General features: G+C 52.5%; 2 protein-coding genes across 2 annotated transcripts; one reads left to right on the forward strand and one right to left on the reverse strand.

Annotated features, from left to right (window-relative positions):
* Positions 1–859: 859 nt before the first annotated feature.
* On the forward strand, positions 860–10967 carry LOC128903332 (olfactory receptor 14J1-like; the record flags this gene model as incomplete). Its single annotated transcript, XM_054187348.1, has 2 exons — positions 860–1773; positions 10958–10967. Coding segments are annotated over exons 1-2 (924 nt in total), but the record flags the coding sequence as incomplete, so codon positions are not given.
* Positions 10968–16025: 5058 nt separating this feature from the next.
* LOC128903359 (olfactory receptor 14J1-like) lies at positions 16026–16487 on the reverse strand (the record flags this gene model as incomplete). Its single annotated transcript, XM_054187376.1, has 1 exon — positions 16026–16487. A coding segment is annotated over one exon (462 nt), but the record flags the coding sequence as incomplete, so codon positions are not given.
* Between the last annotated feature and the right edge of the window lie 262 nt (positions 16488–16749).

Consider the following 16749-nt stretch of genomic DNA (forward strand, 5'->3'; position numbering starts at 1 on the left):
GGTGTCTCCTTGGGGTGTCCTTCCAAGCACTGCGCTGCCCTCCAGGATGCCAGTCTGTCCTGGAGCATCCTGGTGTTACCTGAATGCCCAGTGGAGAAGCGCAGAGACGCTACGACCAAGGAAAGGCTGCTGGGTTTGTGAAACGAGCCATGTGTGTCCTTGGCGAGAAGTGGGGTGCTGAGACCTTGAGAAAAGGTGAGACGCTGAGCTCTCGGCAGTGGGTTTCTCTGCTCTCAGCAGCGCCTGGTGTCTTTTCAGGTCTACATGTGAGTGTGATTCCCCTCTGTCTCAGAAAGGCACAAGCAGAGGGCAGCTGGGAACAAGACAGAGGGACAGGCCAGCTCCCCTCGCTCTGCACTAACCCTCAGACAATCCCCTGGCCTGGCAGGACTCCCTTTGCTGTCCCTGAACGCAGCAGAAATGGTGAGGGTTTCTGAAATCCAAGAGAATCTCCTGCTGAGACGGGAGAGAGCTGTATAAGAACCTCTCTCCAACACTCTTGCAACTGTGGTTTCATGGCAATGGGAGTGCAGAGACTGACAAGCCCTTTTTTCACGAGGAGAGGTTTATCTGAGAAATTGGGACACCAGGACTGCCCACCCCATTCCCACGAATCTGCTGCTGCAGAGCAGGGCTGACTCCTGGGCATCCGGCGGGCAGAGGTCCCGCTCCTCCTGGCACACCTGGACAGAAACAACCAGAGCTCCAGCCACAGAGCTGAATGAAGATCTGACAGAAATGGAAAAGCAGAGCAGAGCGTGAGGTATGAGAACTGGTGTTGATTTTTCTCAGAAAAGTCTCCCCTAACTTGTCACTGTGCTTTCCTCCTTGTTCAGTGCTCCACACCAAAAGGCACCAAATGTCCAACAGCAGCTCCATCACCCAGTTCCTCCTCCTGGCATTCGCAGCCACACGGGAGCTGCAGCTCTTGCACTTCGGGCTCTTCCTGGGCATCTACCTGGCTGCCCTCCTGGGCAACGGCCTCATCATCACCACCATCGCCTGTGACAGCCGCCTCCACACCCCCATGTACTTCTTCCTCCTCAACCTCTCTGTTCTCGACCTGGGCTCCATCTCTGCTACTCTTCCCAAATCCGTGGCCAATTCCCTCTTGGGTACCAGGGCCATTTCCTACAAAGGATGTGTTACACAGGTCTTTTTTTTCTTTTTCTGTGCTGTAGCAGAGTATTGTCTTCTCACCATTATGGCCTATGACCGCTACGTTGCCATCTGCAAACCCCTGCACTACGGGACCCTCCTGGGCAGCAGAGCTTGTGTCCACATGGCAGCAGCTGCCTGGGGCAGTGGGTTTCTCAATGCTCTCCTGCACACGGCCAATACATTTTCCCTGCCCCTCTGCCAGGGCAATGCCCTGGACCAGTTCTTCTGTGAAATCCCCCAGATCCTCAAGCTCTCCTGCTCACACTCCTACCTCAGGGAAGTTGGGCTTCTTGTATTAGGGTGTTTTTTAGCTTTTGTGTGCTTTGTGTTCATCGTGCTGTCCTATGTGCAGATCTTCAGGGCCGTGCTGAGGATCCCCTCTGAGCAGGGACGGCACAAAGCCTTTTCCACGTGCCTCCCTCACCTGGCCGTGGTCTCCCTCTTTATCAGCACTGCCGTGTTTGCCTACCTGAAGCCCCCCTCCATCTCCTCCCCATCCCTGGATGTGGTGGTGGCTGTGCTGTACTCGGTGGTGCCTCCAGCCGTGAACCCCCTCATCTACAGCATGAGGAACCAGGAGCTCAAGGATGCCCTCTGGAAATTAATGACCAGGTTATTTTCTGCAGCAATAAACTGTCTCCCGCAAATCACTCATAATGTAATTCATTATACGCCAAGCCCGTCTTCTATAGGTTTGGTTAGGGGTTAGGTAACTGTGTGTTAGGTTTGGTTGAGGGTTTTGGCTTTTTCTTACTTTTTTTTTTTTTAAATTATATACTTTTGTCCTCAAATAAATGTCATTATTTGAGATTTTTTTTTTACTACCTATCTATCCAAATTTCTGAGACTCACAGACTCATGCCCAAAATCCTTCTTCTCAGGCCTTTTCTGCACGGGTAGAGCTGCAGGGGTAGAGCCTGAGCGCCGAGGAGGAGGGGAAAGAATCCCAGTACTTGCAGAGCACCAGCACTTGCTCTTTCCGGGGCTGCTCTATTTTCACTTCCACACTCGCCTTCTGAGCCCCTGTGTTGATCTAAGGCCTGAGTGCTCTGGCAGCTTGGTCATGGTGCTGCTGTGTAGCAGCTCTGTGATCACAGGCACGGAGAAGCAATGGGCACCTCTGAGAAAAAGCTCGTCTGCATAACAGAGTTTCCACCATGAAAGGGGATCTGCTCAGGGCAGTGCAGGAAGGATTAGGTCTTCTTCCACAGTTGCTGTCAAGAGCGTTCCTTCAAACGTGCCCTGGTGAGGGATGCCCAGTAAAGAGGTAAAGAGTGTGCGTGTGCAGGGTGAGGGCACACACAACAGTGTCCTTGCACAGCCACACCTCCAGGGACAGGACTGAAGGACCAGCAGAGCGGGGTCTGGTCTGTGCCTTTGTTTGCTGGACACCCCGGGGAAGCTGTCCCAGGGCAATCGTCACAGAACAGACACCTGAAACCACCATTTGCAGAACTGGACGCCTACGCAAACCCAGAGAGGATGTTTGTCTGCCTGTGGAGAGACACCGAATAACGAGGTCAGAAGTCCCTGTTTGCATGGTTCAGAGGAGATTTCGGCATGCACACCGTGTGCATGTGGGGACATGAACCCGAGAGAGCACAAACACCAGCAGCTGTTCTTAGAAATGCCCGAAAGTGCTGTGGGACAGGCCGTGTCCCTTCATTGGAGAGTAACGTCCCCTGGGAAACCCCCTGAATGCAGCACTGGGATGGGCTTCCTTGACCCCAGGTCCCTGTGTCCATTCCTCACGCCGTGGGGCATCTCAGAGAGGTGCCGAGCAGGGAGACACAGCGCGGGGCTGAGGTGCTGCCGCCCTCTGGGAGTGGCAACAGGAGGCCATGGAGTCTGCTGCAGGGCCTCTGCCCGTGCCAGGGAAGGACTCGTGTCTCTGAGCAGCCCTGCCAGAGCCCTGACAGTGCCGTGTGTGTCTCCAGGAACACCTGTGTGCTACCTCACCCTCCCCTCTCTTCATGGCCTGGCCCTTTGATTACACGGTGTGACAGAAGCACCTCTGTGGAGCATCTCCCCTGTGCAGTCCGAAAGGGTTCTGCAGGCGTGAGCGGCATTGCCCTCTAGAAGATGGCATTTCTCACCTCTCACAGAGCACAGAGCACGTCTAGGGAGTAGGAATGCAGTGAGAGGCGCACACCCTCCATGTTTCACCTCTCTGAACGTCCTTCACGATATTTTTAAGCAGCTGACAGAGAAGCAAATGTCTTCAGAAATAGGGGGGCTGGGCTGTTTGCACCAATGCTGAAACTCTCCTGATGTGAAACCATTACATTCATCATGGACTTTGTTTTCATAACCTCTTTTTAGACCCATTCTTCCCCTTCCTGTTCATGCTGGAATCCTGTGTGTGCAGCAGAGCTGCACTTGGGGGCAGCTCTCCTGCCCAGCATGGGCAGGCAGAAGGCCTTCTCCACCGGCTCCTCTGCCCTCCCTGGAGCCACTCCTTTCTGCGGCACCCCCACCACTGTCAGTGGGATGCCCAGAACAGCCCTCCTGAGAGAGTTTAACAAAGCCCTGTTTCAACACGCACCTCACCCCTGCTCGATCCTCTCATCTACAGCCTGAGGAGAAGGAAGGATGGGGGTTGGGAGGAACTGACAGAAACAGCTTAGGAAAGCTGTCGGCTGCAGAGAGATCCCGTTGGAGTCGTGGGCTTGTAGGAAGAAATCACTCTTCTGAAGTGGCCCTGAGGGCCTGGACAAGTTAAGTATTGTGTCCTGGGCACTCCTTGGAAAGTGACGCCTCTGGAAGTTTTCCACAGTGAGAAGGCTTTTGGTGTCAGGGAGATGGGGAAGGCTGGCCAGTGTCATTGTGACATCTCTCTCCAACACCTTGGAAAGGCCAGAGCCATGTGAGAGGTTCCTGGGGCCTTGGAAAAGGCAGACATGAACCCAGTGTTCCAAAAGGGCAGGAAGGAGGATTGGGACAATGACAGACTGGCCAGCCTCATCAGGGAAGGGGATATGACAAGTCCTCCTGCAGCCATCTGCAGGCGTTTGAAGGACAAGAAAGGGATGGCAGAAGACATGTGGGAGGGAAAAGAAGGGGTTGTTGTGTACCTGGACTTTAGCAAGGCCTTTGACATGGTCTTCTGTAGTCTCCTTATAGCCAGGTTGTTGACATATGGGCTGAAGAAGTGGATGATGTGGTTTGTGGAAAGCTGTCTGAATAATGAGAGAGGGACATCATCTGTGGTACAAAGTCCTTCTGGAACCCACTTACTAGTGGCATCCATCAAAGACCAGCCCTTGACACCTACTATGGAACATTATTATCTCTCCGTATGATGGCAGACAATGCACTTTCACCTCCTTTGTAGATGATGCCAAGCTGGGGGAGCCCTTGAGGAATCCCACCCTGTTAGCACTGTTGGTAGCAGGAGAGTTGTGAAGGATGACTGTGGTGGGTTAAACATGGCAGGGCACGGAGGGTCGGAAGGGAGAAGCGTAGAGGGATGGCACCTTTGGGAATGAGCGCACAGGAGAGGTGACCCAAAGCTGACTAACAGAGTACTCCATCCCACCTGCATCTTGCTCAGTATAAAAGCTGAGGGATCACAGGGCTCAGGCTCTTTTTTCAGTGTCAGATGCCAGCTGGAGGAGCGGTGCTAGAGGAGGCTGGGAAGCAAAAGCGTGGTTGTGATGTGACAATTCAGGCAGCACTTGACCAGGGGCTGATCCCAGGGAAATGGCGCTGGAGCCCCGGTGGTCCTGCTGTGGCCGGGACATTAATGGCCCCTCCGAGTGGGTTGGGGGCCTGGGCTGGGGCACAACGAGATGCCCTGAGCAGGACAGGGACAAAACTGAATGCCCCAAGTGGGGCAGGAGGCAAACTCCCTGTCCTGAGCTGAGCAGGAGGAACTCAGTGCCCCGAGCAAGAGTGGGGAAAACTAGACGATGCAGGAGGTGCAGGGGCCCAACTGGCAAGCTCAAGGAGGGCAGGGATAACAACCAGCTGCCTTCTTGGGGCAGAGGCAACACTCACTGCTCTCCAGGCAGGTCGTGGGGTAAAACGAGATGCTAAAAAGCCACCCACAAATGTTTTTTGGAGCTGCAGGGTGGGAGAGCAGCTGGGTGGGGGCCTGGCAGCCACCCAAGGTGCACCCAGCGCAGTTGCTCAAGGGGGTTCTTTGGTAGCACTAGTTCAGAGTCAGCCTGTGGCTGTATCTTGGGGGTAGATTAAATTCATTGGAAACAAACCTGTCAGACACCAGGTGCTTTGCTACAGGAGTCTCGTGGATGCAGTCCTGTACCTGGGAAGAGTGGAAAAGAAGTCCTCAGCCCCCCGACTGTGCCAGCCAAAGCTGTGAAGGGGCTCGCTGACAGCCCTGGGCAGGTTTTTATGCCTGGGGCTGGTGCGGCTCCAGGCAGAGGCGGGAGCTCTGTGGGCAGACGAGCAGCCCTTGGCCAGCAGTGCCTGGGGCAGCCCAACAGCTGCCGGCTGGTGGCTGCAGGAGGTGCTCCAGCTGTGGTGGCTGAGGGGCCACAGTGCGTCCCTGTGCGTCTGGGGGTGGCCCCTGTCACAAAGGGGCAGTGATGTGGCACCTGGCCACTGCTTGTGAGCTCACCTGGCCAGGGCTTGGCATCCTCAAGAGCGGGCCAGCCAAAGCTCCTTGGGCTGAGCTGGCCTTGGGACAACTCGGCTCCTGCCTTTGCCACTTGCTTGGCTGCTTTTTCCCAACCATTCATCGTTTACTGCCCACTTCTCCTCACCTCCCATCCTCTTCTGAAGGTAATGATGATTTGACCTTCAGGACAGATCATACAGGAGGTAGATATGATATCAAAGTGATGGCTGGTCTATGCCTTCGGAGCTTTAGGATGAGCTGTTACAGCTTTATAGGCTGGCCAGATACGCACTGTGGGTAGAGTTCCTATTTGCTCATTGTTATTTCTTCAACACATCCCAGGGTGGGTAAGTAGGGGGTGGCAGTGTACTCTGAGGCTTTGGGCTCCGTCTGGAATGAGAAGAAGCCCATCCTGACGGATGCGGTAGGAAGAAGCCTTGGGACCATTAGTGTGGATGTCCCACCACCTATGTTAGAGTCCAGAAAGTTTCCAAGATGAAGAGACCACACAGGCTCCAAACACAGCCACAAGCCTCATTTTGGCCTACAAAGGTATTCAGAAGGAAATGACTTCACAAACACAGACGCCAGTCATGAGCCTGCTGCTGGATAATCATGTGCCCAAGCAGCAGTGATCCCACAAGCGACCTCTAGCTGCTGGTGTGTTCCATACATGCTGGCGTGTCCCATACTGTGTGTTGCATTCATACGCATGCTGCTGGCATGTCCCATACTTGGGGCCTCACAAGAACCAAGCCTGGTCTTCAACCTGCTGGCCTAAGGGGTGCTCTGGAACACAGGGCTTCAAACACCCACGAGCTTGCTCATGGTCTCTCAGGTCCTCAGGCAGCAGCAGCCTCACAACTGGCATTCAGGCCATTTGCCTGCTGCGGGGCTATCAAGGACTCAGGCAGAAGTGACCTCCAAATCAATATCTGCCTGCTTCCGGCCTATCAGAGATTGTGGCAGCACTGACCTCATAACCAACATCCACACCACGTGCCTGCTGCTGGCCTGTCAGGTACTCATGGAGAAATGACCTCGTAGGCACCGAACCCAGCCTTGAGCCGGGGGTTGGCCTGCCACCAGGTTCCTGCCGTTATAGCAGCGGTGACCTCACAATCAACACGCCAGGCCTTGGCCTGCTGCTGGCCTGTTGGGTTCTCAGGCAGAAGGGACCTCACAAGCATCTACCCTAGATGTTGCTGGACTGCCATGTCCTCACAGAATCATGTAGATTGAAAGGGATCTTTGGAGATCGTCTAGTTCATTCCTGCTGCCCTAGAGGGAGTCAGCCAGAGCAGGTCACTTAAGAAGATGTCCAGGCTGGGTTTTAGTATCTCCACGACAGGACACTCCACAGCCTCTCAGGGCAGCCCGTGCCAGGGTTCTTGATGACAAAACCTGTTTTCTTGAGTTCAGTTGGAATTTCTTAGTTTTGAGGATTGGGGCTTAGCGCATAAGCCCTGTCTGGGGACGATGAGGGACATGGGCTTCTTCAACCTGGTGAACCTCCTCCAGCGAGGGTCACCAACCAAAAGGAATAACCTCACTCCAAGTATGGGAGAGATGGATGGGATATGACAGATATAAGCACATGGAAGGATTTGGCTGAAGAGATTATCAGCCTGCCGAAAGACCAGGGCATTCTTCCAACTGCCTGAAGCTCAAAGCAGCACCTGGGTACTTTAGAGGGATGTGACTGAGCGAGGAGTAAGGGGATGGGAAACTGGAGAGCAATGGGAAGGCGGGCCCTGCTGCCCCATTAACGGTCCAATGGCCCCACCGTGCTGGAACCACATGGGACAGGTGTGCTCAAGGGTGGGGAGACATCTCCCTGGCAAAGTACCCCGGCAGCCCTAAGGGCTCTGTCCCCCTCAGCCCTCCTGTTTTGGTGGCCTCCCCCAGTGCCAGGGCCACAGATGGTCTGTGTCCCCTCAGTGCCAGCCCCTCTCCCCAGGCCAGCACAAGAGTCCTACTCCAGGCACAGAGCAGCCTGCCCAGAGTGGGGGCCTGCAGGAAGAGGTTTCTCCTTCTCATGGATTCCTCCCTGCAGGCACAGAAATGCTCCCTTGCTCTTCTCCCTGGTCACCCTTTCTCCCCAGAAGGCCTTTCCCCAGGTGAGTGTGTCCAGGCTGGCCTGGCTGGACATTCCTGGTTCCCACCCCATGCTTCCTGCAGGGACCTGAGCTGGCGGTGCTGCTCTGCAGAGGGAGGGGGCTGCGGTGCCCTGGGGCCATGGGGTGACCCTGCACTCGCCATGCTGGTCAAGGTGGGGAGCAGCCCCAGCCAGAAAGGGATCACTGCTGCTAAGTCCCCTTCCATCTTCCCTGATTGCTCAGTAGACAAGGACGGGGCTTGGCAGGACAATGGGGTGTCTTTAGTGTCACAAAGGGCAGGGAAGGGCTGCCCTAGATCGGTCCCACAGGGTCTCCAGGACAGTGGGCTGAACCATTGTCTAGTCTTTTGTCCCTTTGGCCTGCTGGCTCCTGGCATTGCAGGGGCCTTGTTAGCCCATGGGCTCTTTAGGTTCACCTTTCCTTCAAGGACACTCCACCTTGGATGGTCACTCATTGGATGAGGTGCCACTCACTGCTCACCCAGACTCGCATACTTTTCCGGGAGATCCCATGAGCTCTCCTGGCAACTCCAAGTTCCTCTCCAGGATAGCAGTGGCCATCACCCATACCACAAGCGGGACAGTACCAGGAAGAAAAATCGAAGGCCATGTGCACTCTGCTTGGACATGTGCCACCAAGAAGGGAACTCTCTTCGTCCAGCCCTTGGTCCCTAACAGATCCCCCTGCAACTCTGACCCTGTCCCCCTGAGTCTGTGGAGAACCCCAGAACACCATGAGGACTTTTCATGGAACAGTTCCTTGGGTGTGCTCCTGATACCAGCTTTGGGAGAGGCATCCAGCCTTCTGGCCCTGCCTTTCACACCTTTCATCAGTAGATGACAACTCATTGTATGAGGGTGCCACCGGGGCATGAGCCACCTCCTCATGAGATGCTCCAAAATCTATGCCCTCTGGAAAGTCCGTAATCTCTTCAAGGGTTCCTGGAGGTTTGGTTTCCCTGGTCGAGCTCACTGTGTGATCAGCACTACCCGCTTAGTCCATGTAGCGTCAGTCGCGTGATGTGTGGAGGGGATATCCAGTGTAGCACAGGCAACTGTTGTGCCAGGAGGAGCCGTGCTTGCCCATCAACAACTTCTGAAGTGGCTCAAACTCCCTCATACGCTGTCAGGATCTCTTTTTCGGTTGGGGTGCTGAGGGCTTCCGATCCTCAATACCCTCATCTCCAAAGCCTAGAGGTTGACCTCAGGTTTCTCCCGATGATTTCTGCCAGAGGCTCCAGGTGAGACCACGTGCCCCAGCTGCACTGTAGAGACCATTACGCACGGCTGGTCCTGTCTGGACAGACCCAAGAGCTACCACACGAGCTATCTCCTGTTTGATCTGCTCAAAGGGTTGCTGTTGCTCAAGGCCGCACTCAGAATAGATCTTCTTTCAGGTTACTCCATAGAGAGGGCTCACAAGCTGATTACAACCTGGAATATGCATTCTCCAGCATCCCACAAGGCCTAAGAAAGCTTGTGCTTCCTTCTTCTTAGCTGGTGGAGACATGGTTGCAATCTTGTTGACCGCATCCATAGGGACATGATGGCATCCATCCTGCCATTTTATTCCCAAGAACTGAATCTTCTCTGCAAGTCCCTTGACCTTGCTTCTTTTATGGCAAAACCAGCTTTCAGAAGAATCTGAATTGCTCTTTTCCCCTTTTCAAACACTTCTGCTTTGTTGCCCCACATGATGAGATCATGGATGTATTGTACATGTTCAGGAGTATCACGCTGTTCCAGTGCAGTTTGGATTAGTCCATGGCAAACTGTAGGATAGTCGATTACAGAATCACAGAATGGTAGGGGTTGGAAGGGACCTCTGGAGATCACGTAGTTCAACCCCCCTGCCGGAGCAGGTTCATCTAGAGCACGTTGCACAGGAATGCGTCCAGGCGGGTTTTGAATGTCTCCAGAGAAGGAGAGTCCACCACGTCTCTGGGCAGCCTGTTCCAGTGCTCTGCCACCCTCAAAGTCAAGAAGTTCCTCCTCATGTTTGGATGGAACTTCTTATGTTCAAGTACCTCTTGTCCTGTCACTGGGGGCATTCCAGGTGCATTGGACACCACGTGAAAGCAAACTGTGGCCTGCACCCTGCTGCCAAAGGGATTGAAAAAGAAGAATGCATTGGCAATGTCAGATGTAGCACACCACTTGGCTGCCTTTGGCACCAGTTCATATTGGAACTTCCACCAGAAGGTTCAAGCAAGTCAGGGGGCTAAGGCATCTTCTGTGCGAGGGGAACATTATCAGGGCTTTGGAAGAAGGTGGGTGAACTGTTGGAATCTCACAGGCTCTGGCAAATCCCCAAGGGACAGGGGACAGGGCGTAGCTATCTCCATTGATGAAATGCATCAAAGGTTTTCAGAGCCACCTCCACATTTGATTTTCCACCTATAACCAGTGCTTCTGACTTTCTGCTTCACCGGTCCCCAGGGACAGGAATCTTGTCCGGTCGTTCCCTCCATGGTGTCTCCAGTGATGGGCATCAGTGGGGCCTGGTAACACCCTCACCATCTTGGGGTTTGCTGCTGAGTTTTACTTCTCTAGAGGCTTGCCCAGTGTTTGAGGGTCTACAGGATCTTGGCCGGAGAGGACTCATTTCCATACAAAATGCCATAACCAGCCAAGTCTCTGTGCATAGTCTTCCTGGATTCCTCAGTTCTTCTGTGCTTAATTAGAGAGTTCTCAGATGAATACATTTCAATACTAAACAACCATAAGAAAGGATTGCTTCCTTCTTATTTTGTTCTTTATTTTTTCTTCTTACACATGAAATGATGCCAGCAATCTCCAGTTCATATTGACCCCGAATTTCTGCTAATGGAGCCTCAAGACCCTTTAAGGCAAGACCCTTTATTGCAAACACTCCATGGACAGGCTTTGTCTCAATCTCACCATGTCTCTCACCTGGCAACCAGGACTTACAGCAGCCTGTTCAAACCTGAGCTTTCTCCACTCCAGTCCGTAGCTGCGTGTTTCCACTCCTTGGCACCGGTTCCCACCTGCTTTACCTTGAAAACGAGCTGACACAGAATGGTGTTTCCTAATGGCCAACAAAGGAAATCAAAGGCAGGCAGAGTTCAATACAGAGAAGACATTCCTCAGCTGTATGTCAAGTCCCCATTCCCTGCCCTGAAGTTCAGTTTCCATTCTGGATGGCCTTAGGCCAATAGAAAACACATTTTCCTGTCAAGCACAGATCCCAGACTGTGTTCCGAGGACAAGTTTATTTTAATATATTTCACATCTATATCTCCTATCTAAAAGAGGCTGGGATCAATGAAGGTTGGATACGTTGGATAGATCCTGCCTTTATCTCTTTGCAGTCAAGCAATGGTCCCACCTGCTAGCACTTCCCTCCTATCGTCCCTTTTTTTGAGATGGCCAAATCTTTATGGGGCGTACAATGGCATAACACCATGGCCCTCCAAGTGCCAAACCGTAACCGGTGTACATGTTCCCTGAGTTCATCCAGGCACCGTCTCCTTCAGGCACCCAGAAATGCAGTGCGAGAGAACATGCTTTGGGACATGTTCCTCATCTAAAGGGAAGCTAAGCAGCCTTTAGCTCCCCACCTCCTTCTCTGGACCCTTTTGAAAGATGCATGCAGCATTTACTTTTGGCCAGATGTCAGGGAGTCCCGCCAGCCTCCAGGACCTTTCCAAGATGAGGGAGAGTGGCCTCACTGTGACATTCTCTTACTTTCCAGCACCTCTGGATGTAACCCGTCCATTCCCATGTACTGGTAGTGGTTGAGTTTGCTCCAGTAGATCCTGATTTCATTCCTATCCGCCATTGGCTGTTCTTGTCCAGAGTCTTGCCTTGAGGCACAAAGCCCTGAGAGACCTTGCTGGGGAAGCCTGAGGCAAAAAAGACATAGAGTATCTCGGAACTCTCTCTCCCTACTCTAACTCAATACAGCAGTGTCCAACTAATATCTTTGTTTTCTTCTGTAAGAATTCCTGAAGTTGGAAATCTCGTTATGATTCCCCTGAATTTACTTTCAGGTTTCAAACTGAGTTTTGATACAGGCCAATGTTCTCCTTGGAGGATGCTGTCCTTGAAGACCAGCTGTACAGAGCTTTGCGCTACCTTCAGTGCTCCTGACCATTGGATCCCCACGAAAACTCCTCAGCGTAGGCCAAAGGCAAAAGGACCTCTGAGGTCCAGCGTCTGTAGTCTTCTGTTCTGCTTCCTCACTGCCCTGGAGTGCTGGGACCCCACTACTTCAGGGTCACGACAGCCAATCTTCACGTCTCTGACCAGCTCTTCCTGCATTGCAGGTATCACATCAAGGTTGGCGTTATTTTTGTTGGCCCATCTGGCAGCTGTGCTAAGACGTTGTCCTAAGACACTCCAGAAACCACCTGGACTGTACGTGCTGCTGTGCTCCTCTTTCAGAAGCTGCCAGTATCATGGCAGTCCCCAGCGAGACCCAGGCTCGTACAGCCAGACGCTTCCCTGGGATCCTTCAGAAAGACTATACCCTCTTCCTCATCCTGACTGTGGGTTCCTTATCTCCCACCATGACAGGACACTTCTACTGGCCTCTCCTCTCACCCTCCCCCACAAAGGCTCACCAAACTCTTCACCTGCCCCAAGGAGTTGCGCCATACATCCAGTTAACGGCTTCACTTTCAGGAAACCCCACTCCTGATCCTTCCAGCCTGTCTCTCCTGAAAAGCCTGTAGCCATCCATTGCAGCACCCCAAGCTGTGTGCCTTGTCCCACCACGCCTTGGCAGTTCCTCTGTCAAAGTCAAAAAGCACAGGCTCTCTCTCAACTTGTCTCTTCCCCTGGCTGAGAGTTTTGGTGCACATCTGGGCTGTGGCACCTCAGGTGTAGCTCCAGGCCAAGCTCGGACGTCTCTTAAAGGAAACCTGGTACCAAGCATTGAAGACCTTCTGTGTGCAAAGGCTTTGCTTCACGGCAGAGACACGGTCAAGTGGACGGCACCTGGAAGCTTAAAGCTGAAATTGGATGTTGATGGTGAGCAAAGCCTGCTGTCTGCAAGAACAGAGAGAAACAGGGCTGGGAAGGGCGGCCCTGGCAAGAAAGAGGGTTTTTGTCAGTGGTGTCTCTGCAGCCCTCAAGGGCCTTTGACAAAGGTGAAGGTGATCTCCATGAATGACAAGGTGCTGCTGACAGGTCCCCCATGAGATTTTTTGGCCTGTTCCTTGACTGTATTATGAAGAGGGCGAGTAAATGTTGGGCAAGAGAAAAAACAGCACTTTGAGAGTGCAACACATGAGTGGAGACCCTGGTGTGACGTGTCTTGTGTTCTAAACTGCCTCACATCTACTGCATGGAGAAGGGAGAGACCTTGCCCCACTGCAGTGGCAATCAGTCACTTGTGTTATGAAAATTTGCAAGTGGCCCGTGCTGACCGAGCAGAGAGGCTAGGACACAAAGTACAGAGGTGCAAGTGTAAATATTTAGTCATGTGCATGAGGTGTCCGAGCTCAATTGGGGTACCTCAAATGCGGTTAAACACAGGGTTCTTATGCCATTCAAGCATTCAGGTACCTTATTATTTGACTAATGACTAACTAACACAGACACGGAGTACCAATTCCTAATCACAGTAAAACTGCACAAAGTAGCTATATCTCTGCAGCTCCATCAGCCATCAGCCTTCTCGCGGCTTGTCTATTGATCCAGACGTCCCCGGAGTTGGTCTATTGCTAATTACTTGTCTGTGATGCTGGACACTGGGAGAGTTTCAAAGGTGTGTAAGAGGGACGAGGATACTGGCATTATCTCGGTTCTCCAGGGGTATCTTTTATCCTTCATGGACAGCTGAATGATTCTGAGAAGTCCTTATTTTGAGGGCAGGGCTGTTCTTCTGCTCCTTGTGATGAGCTGACCTCCTTTAACTCACTTACGCAAGCATGATAAATCAGTACACAATGGGAGCTAGCTAGATATATATCTTAAGAAAGTCAATTCATTTTCATACGATAAAGACTGATGGGCATAACAGTTAGGGAGGTAGATTTTGATACCCTTGGATCAGAGGATGTCTGTCGCCAGATGAGTCCTGCAGGGAGCTTTTTGGTGGTCAAGGATCACCTCTTCGTCATCCAGAATGGTCCATGCCAACATGCAGGAAGTCATGCCAAGGTGGCAGGAGGCTGGCATGCATGAGAAAAGAGCTCTGAGTAACATCAAGCCTGAAGAGGAAGCACAGAGAAGGTGGAAGCTGGCTGCCTTCCAGCCTCCAGGGTTCCGTGGTTCTGTGCTGGAGAGGGCCATTTGTTTGTGTGTGTGTGTGCTTGTCTGTGCATGGGGGAACTGGAGGGATGAGGGAATCCCGAGGCCAGCTTCTAGAGAGATGGAGGGTCTGAGACCAGCTCCTGGAGGGTTCCGTGCTGTCTGTGTATCTATAGAGGTACACATCTAACACTAACGCTAACTAGCATGCAAACAGCCCCATCCTCATTGCCCTTTCTCCACAGACTGTGGATTGTCTTGGTCTGGAGTCTTCCCAAGGTCCCTTCCAGGATGAGAGACTGTGCATTTCTTTCCACCACGGGTCTTCCCTTCATGATGAGGGGGAGAGCGCTCACGTTGCCCATGACCACAGAAGTAAGCAGACATAACGTTGGTCCACTCCGCTGTGGGTTTTTTGTCCCACTCAAGGCATTGACTCAATGCTGCTCATCGGGTATCTCCAAACCGCTTTCATCATATCCTGAGTTGAACTTTTGGTTTTCCTTTTTCCTCTTTCCCCTTCCCAAGTTCTTTTCTTTAACCATTGTCGTAGATTCCTCTACAAACAGCCCAGCTTCTCTTTCCCCACAGGCCCTACATTTGCTTGCTTTGTGCCCTCTCTACGGGGCACAAAGATGTTTCTAACATAGCTGTTGTGACAATTCCTCTGCTGGACAGTACAAAATTAGGAATGTCTTTAATTCCCTGTAGTGCCCTGCAACTCCTTGTACTGTTATCTTGTGCTGATGCATCACCACAACCATGGTGAGTTGTCTGCACGCAAACATGAAGAACGAACAAAATGGATCTTCAGTCCAGGGGGACCTTGGGAAATTCTGGGAGTCAGCCAGAAGAAACTGCTGAAGTTTTACAAAGAGAAGTGGCCAGTCCTGCATCAGGGGGAAGAAAAACACCGTATTACAGTGCCAGGTGGGACGTGACAGGATGAGCAGTGACCTTGAGGAGAAGGGCCCACGCATTATGAGGGACACCACGTGAGCCAGTGGCGCATGCTGACCATGAACGAGGCCAGCTGCACACAGGGATGGATTAGGAGGAGAGGGCTACCCAGACAGCTTGACTTTTCATGCCCTTTCAGTGAGCCGTGGTGTGGCCACACCTGGACGTGTCTGTCCCTCTGTGGGAATTCCTGCTGTAGACAGGTGGGGAGGAACGGGAGAGTGCCCAGAGGAGGTCTGCACATGGCCTCTGCTTGAGGCCCCAGACCCCATCCTTCTGACCTCCGCCATCCCAGCACAACCCCAGGAACATGCTGTCCCTGGAGAAACACCAGCCTCTCCAGACAGCTCCAGATTCCCCTCCCACAGGATGGGTGGCCTTTATGTCATCTGTGTGAAGGGCTGGGGTACGTCCCTCAGTTAAACCCACGATCTTACCTCTCACCAGACACCGACTGGTGACTCCTAAATCCAGTCCAATATCTCTAAAATGTTACAAACGGACAGTCAGCTTTTTATTCCTGGACACATGGAGGAGGAAGAAGACCTTCAGGGGTGAATTTCCTCAGGCATGTTTGGAGAAAGACCCCAGCATTAAAGCACTGCACCAGGGAGATCTTGCTTTGTTAACAGAGACTCTGTGAAAGAGGCCAGCTCTGAGCCACTGTGAAATACATTTTTAGAAGGGAACCAGGTGAAACTAAGACGTAAATGTCTCAGGTGTAGTGACACAAGTGAAACCTTTGTGTAGGAGCATAAAAACCATAAATGACAATATCAACAGCAATGATGAGAAATGTAATCATTAAAAACACAAAGCCAATAACAAAACACACAAAAAAGCAGATGGAATCAAATAGTGCGGGAGTCATTTGTGGAGAGAGGTGGAACATTTCTCCCTCTTGAAAAAAATCCATGAAATCAGATACCTAATGGCCTCCTTGAGCTCCTGGTTCCTCATGCTGTAGATGAGGGGGTTCAGTGCTGGAGGCACCATGGAGTACAGCACAGCCACCACCAGGTCGAGAACTGGGGAGGAGATGGAGGGGGGCTTCAGGTAGGCAAACATGGCAGTGCTGACAAGCAGGGAGACGATGGCCAGGTGAGGGAGGCACGTGGAAAAGGCTTTGTGCCGTCCCTGCTCAGAGGGGATCCTCAGAACGGCCCTGAAGATCTGCATGTAGGACAGCACGATGAACACAAAACAACCAAAGCCTAAACAGGCACTGACCACAAGAAGCCCAACTTCCCTGAGGTAGGAGTGTGAGCAGGAGAGCTTGAGGATCTGGGGGATTTCACAGAAGAACTGGTCCAGGGCATTGCCCTGGCAGAGGGGCAGGGAAAATGTATTGGCCGTGTGCAGGAGAGCATTGAGAAACCCACTGCCCCAGGCAGCTGCTGCCATGTGGACACAAGCTCTGCTGCCCAGGAGGGTCCCGTAGTGCAGGGGTTTGCAGATGGCAACGTAGCGGTCATAGGCCATAATGGTGAGAAGACAATACTCTGCTGTGAGAAAGAAGACGAAGAACAAGAGCTGTGCAGCACATCCTGTATAGGAGATGTCCCTGGTGTCCCAGAGGGAATTGGCCATGGATTTGGGAAGAGTGGTGGAGATGGAGCCCAGGTCGAGGAGGGAGAGGTTGAGGAGGAAGAAGTACATGGGGGTGTGGAGGCGGTGGTCACAGGCGATGGTGGTGATGATGAGGCCA

This window comes from Rissa tridactyla, unplaced genomic scaffold (genome assembly GCF_028500815.1).
Source record: "Rissa tridactyla isolate bRisTri1 unplaced genomic scaffold, bRisTri1.patW.cur.20221130 scaffold_29, whole genome shotgun sequence".
Taxonomy (NCBI): domain Eukaryota; kingdom Metazoa; phylum Chordata; class Aves; order Charadriiformes; family Laridae; genus Rissa; species Rissa tridactyla.